The sequence below is a fragment of the Protobothrops mucrosquamatus genome, unplaced genomic scaffold (assembly GCF_001527695.2).
Source record: "Protobothrops mucrosquamatus isolate PMUCROS unplaced genomic scaffold, P.Mucros_1.0 scaffold1144, whole genome shotgun sequence".
In the NCBI taxonomy this organism is placed as follows: Eukaryota; Metazoa; Chordata; class Lepidosauria; order Squamata; family Viperidae; genus Protobothrops; species Protobothrops mucrosquamatus.
This window is the reverse complement of record NW_015387360.1, coordinates 272,702-275,895: the sequence shown is the minus strand read 5'-3', so window position 1 is coordinate 275,895 and position 3,194 is coordinate 272,702. Positions and strand designations below refer to the sequence as shown.

The 3,194-nt window shown below is 38.3% G+C and overlaps 1 protein-coding gene across 1 annotated transcript in view; it reads left to right on the top strand.

Moving 5' to 3' along the window:
- Positions 1 to 1,286, top strand: part of LOC107291548 (gastricsin-like) — an 8,511-nt gene extending 7,225 nt beyond the window's left edge. The window contains exons 8-9 of the mRNA XM_015820559.1: positions 563 to 661; positions 1,134 to 1,286. Of these exons, the coding sequence (XP_015676045.1) occupies positions 563 to 661; positions 1,134 to 1,286 (252 nt within the window). The remainder of the gene's footprint in view (positions 1 to 562; positions 662 to 1,133) is intronic.
- The last annotated feature ends 1,908 nt before the right edge of the window (positions 1,287 to 3,194 follow it).

Below are 3,194 nucleotides of genomic sequence, written 5' to 3'. Positions count from 1 at the left end.
CGATGGTTCAGTAAGTAGAGGAAAGAATTTTGAACAAATTTTGTGATTGTTCAGGGAAGTATTATTATTACAACTCAAGAAATCTATCAGTTTTGCTTTCATGCAGTTTCTCATTTCTTGTTCTTATGTTTGTTTTGGCTGTTTTCCACAATAGGATGTGAACATGTTGTTGTATTTTATCTCCGTGAGCATTTGTAACAGGGGTGGGGTGGGGTGTTACAAGCAATTTCTTACAATATACCTTTTTGTGCACACTTGTACTGTATATTGCTGAGCTACAACAATATAGAATACAATTTTTAAAATTATAAAAAAAGAATTTTGTTAGTGGTTTGCAAGTAAGCTCAGAATTATAAAATTTATGTCTATTCAAACAAATGCCAAAATAATTATTTTTTCTATCACTCTTAATAGCCATAAATAACCTGAATATCATTTTATTGATCCAAAGACATTTTGCACAGCTTAAAGGCACGTTTGACAGGCTGAAAAAAAGGTTTCGTGCTGGTCAACCTCTCTTATTGCCTCAATTTAACCTTCCCTTACATTTGTTCTTTCACAGTATGCGGTGGACTGCAACAATGTCCAGAATATGCCTACCATTACCTTTTTCATTAATGGTTCCCAGTTCCCACTTCCTCCTTCTGCTTATGTCTCCAATGTAAGTATGCTTTTCTAAATTCTTCAGTGCATTATTGGAAACCACTTCATTTTAAGATGAATTGATGTTCCATATCTCAATAATAACATCACACAGAAGTAACATTATGCTCATGCTACTTTATTTATACAGAAAATATGTCGCTTAATATGGAGCTATCAGATCTCTAATTTACCTTCTATAATTCAGTCAGAATACTTGCAGATGACACAGGTGGCTGCTCTTGAAGAATCAGCTGCATATTGAGGCACATACAATAAGGATTTTGTACCATGTCTTTGCAAGGAAGCCCTAGAAAATGATACTGCTAGGCAATTGCATAATAAGGTGGAGAGCCTGAGTTAGACAATGTTTTTATGTCATGTAATTTAATTACAATCCAAATCCAGATTCCATTAAAATATGCTTGATGTTCCTTCTTTTCTGCAATAGGGGCAGAATCTGAAACAATTTATTTATTTTTCTTTTACAGAACAATGGCCAGTGTTCACTTGCAATTGAGCCAACATATGTGTCTTCCTCAACTGGGCAGCCTCTATGGATCCTGGGTGATGTCTTCCTTAAAGAGTATTATTCTATTTTTGACATGGGAAACAACAGGGTTGGTTTGGCCCCATCAGCCTAAACAAATATTAGTTTTCTTTCTGGATTAATGGAGCTGATTTTTGGATCCCAACAAAATATTTCTAATTAACTTTATACAGAAAATTGTACGTTTCTCAACTGACATCCAATCTTAGCCCCTTTACATAAAGTTTGTTCACTTATCATTGCTACAAAGAAATAAATTCGAACATGCCAAACTAGTGTTTGTAATATTCATTCTTTAACAATGTATATATTTTGGGTTTCCTTCCACAATATATTGTTTTTTGTTCCCAGTGAAATTCATCCTCTTCTCAATTGCTTTTTCGTAGTAAGAAGAAAAATGGGAAAAGCTGGTTCAAAATATGGGAGAAATGAAAATGAAAAATAATACGTACTAACTGCAAAATGTCATGCTTGAGATAAGGCATTTTGGTAATTTTTTTTTTTTTCTAGAAGCATTTTTTCCAGAAGGAAACATGTTTTGCAATACTGCCACCTAATGGATTTTGGTCCATTTGTTGGCTCAGAAGTTTGCATTTATTTCAACCATGAACTTTTTTTCCATTGTCCCAAAAGGCAACTGGACTTTGTGTTTTCTTGGAAACATTTTGCTTTTCATCCAAGAAGCTTGTTCAGTTCTGACTGAATGGTAGAGGGTGGAAGGATTTATACTCCAGTCCTTGTAATCATCTGGTCGTTAGCACTCTTTCTGAGATTGTTGAGGCCACTTGGAGGATTTCTGTGCCCTCAGGATCAGATGAATAGTGCAAACGGGTATGGAAGCAAACAGATATGGACAACTCGCCACGGCCAACTCACCATGTACTATTCTTTCAATATTAGTATAACTCCTATGGCAAGTTATTCTGTAATGAGTTGGTCATGGCGAGTTGTCCCATGGTGAGTTGTCCCAGCAAGTTGGCTGCAGTAAGATGGCCATGGAGAATTGGTTGTGGCAAGTTGTCCTAGACCCTTTTTGGAACTGCTGAAAGGACTGTGTTGTAAACAGGAGATACATGGTGTCATATCTCTCCTCCTTTGTTTGTTGACAGAGGGCTGTTCAGTCTTAATGTAGATGATCTCTTTGACCCCTCATTCAAACCTATGGTCCTCTCTGTACAGAATGTGGACTTTGCTGTCTTCAAGAAAGTGACCTTTATCTTTCAAATGTAGGTGGACTGCTGAAACTTGTCCTGATGGGTTTGGTCTCCTATGTTGTTCCATGCGTTTGTGAAGTGGTTGTTTTGTTTCTCCAATGTACAGATCTGCACATTTCTTACCGCATTGTGCTGCATATATCACATTACTCAGTTTTTGTCTGAGTGTTTTAAGGCCCTCCTTGACATGTTTTAGTTCTTTTTCTTTCCCAACTTTGCTGGTAGGCAAACTTTCAGCCCAGTGTAGAGTTCTGATCAGCAACCTGAGAGGCATTCATTATTGATTGGAAAAAGGGATGCATTTTTGTCACAGGTGTCACGTGGCCATAAGAACAAGCTGTAAGAGCTGTGGTGGCACCGTGGTTAGAATGGAGTATTGCAGGCTCTTCTGCTGACTGCCAGGAGTTTGATTCTGACCTGCTCAAGGTTGATGTGGGATACCGGGACCTGAGTCTCCCGGCTTGGTTTCAGACCTCGTCCGGGGGCTGATTCTTGAGTTGTCACGGACTCTCATGGTAAAGAAAAGACAGACACAAAGCTGCCTCGGATGAGAGTCGAGAGAGAAGAAGTCCAAAGAGCAAAAGTGGCTTCTCTCCCTCCCAGGCTCTCCTTTATTAGCATACATCAAAGCAAGTTGCAGGCAGAAACTTTTGCAGGGGGGTGAGGGTTACAAACAAGGGAGTTTAGGGGGTTAGAGACAGCCAAGGTTTTACAAAATGTATCTTATCTATTACATGGCTTGTACAACTAACAGTTCACAGTAAAAGTTGCCATTGTGGTTCACATTG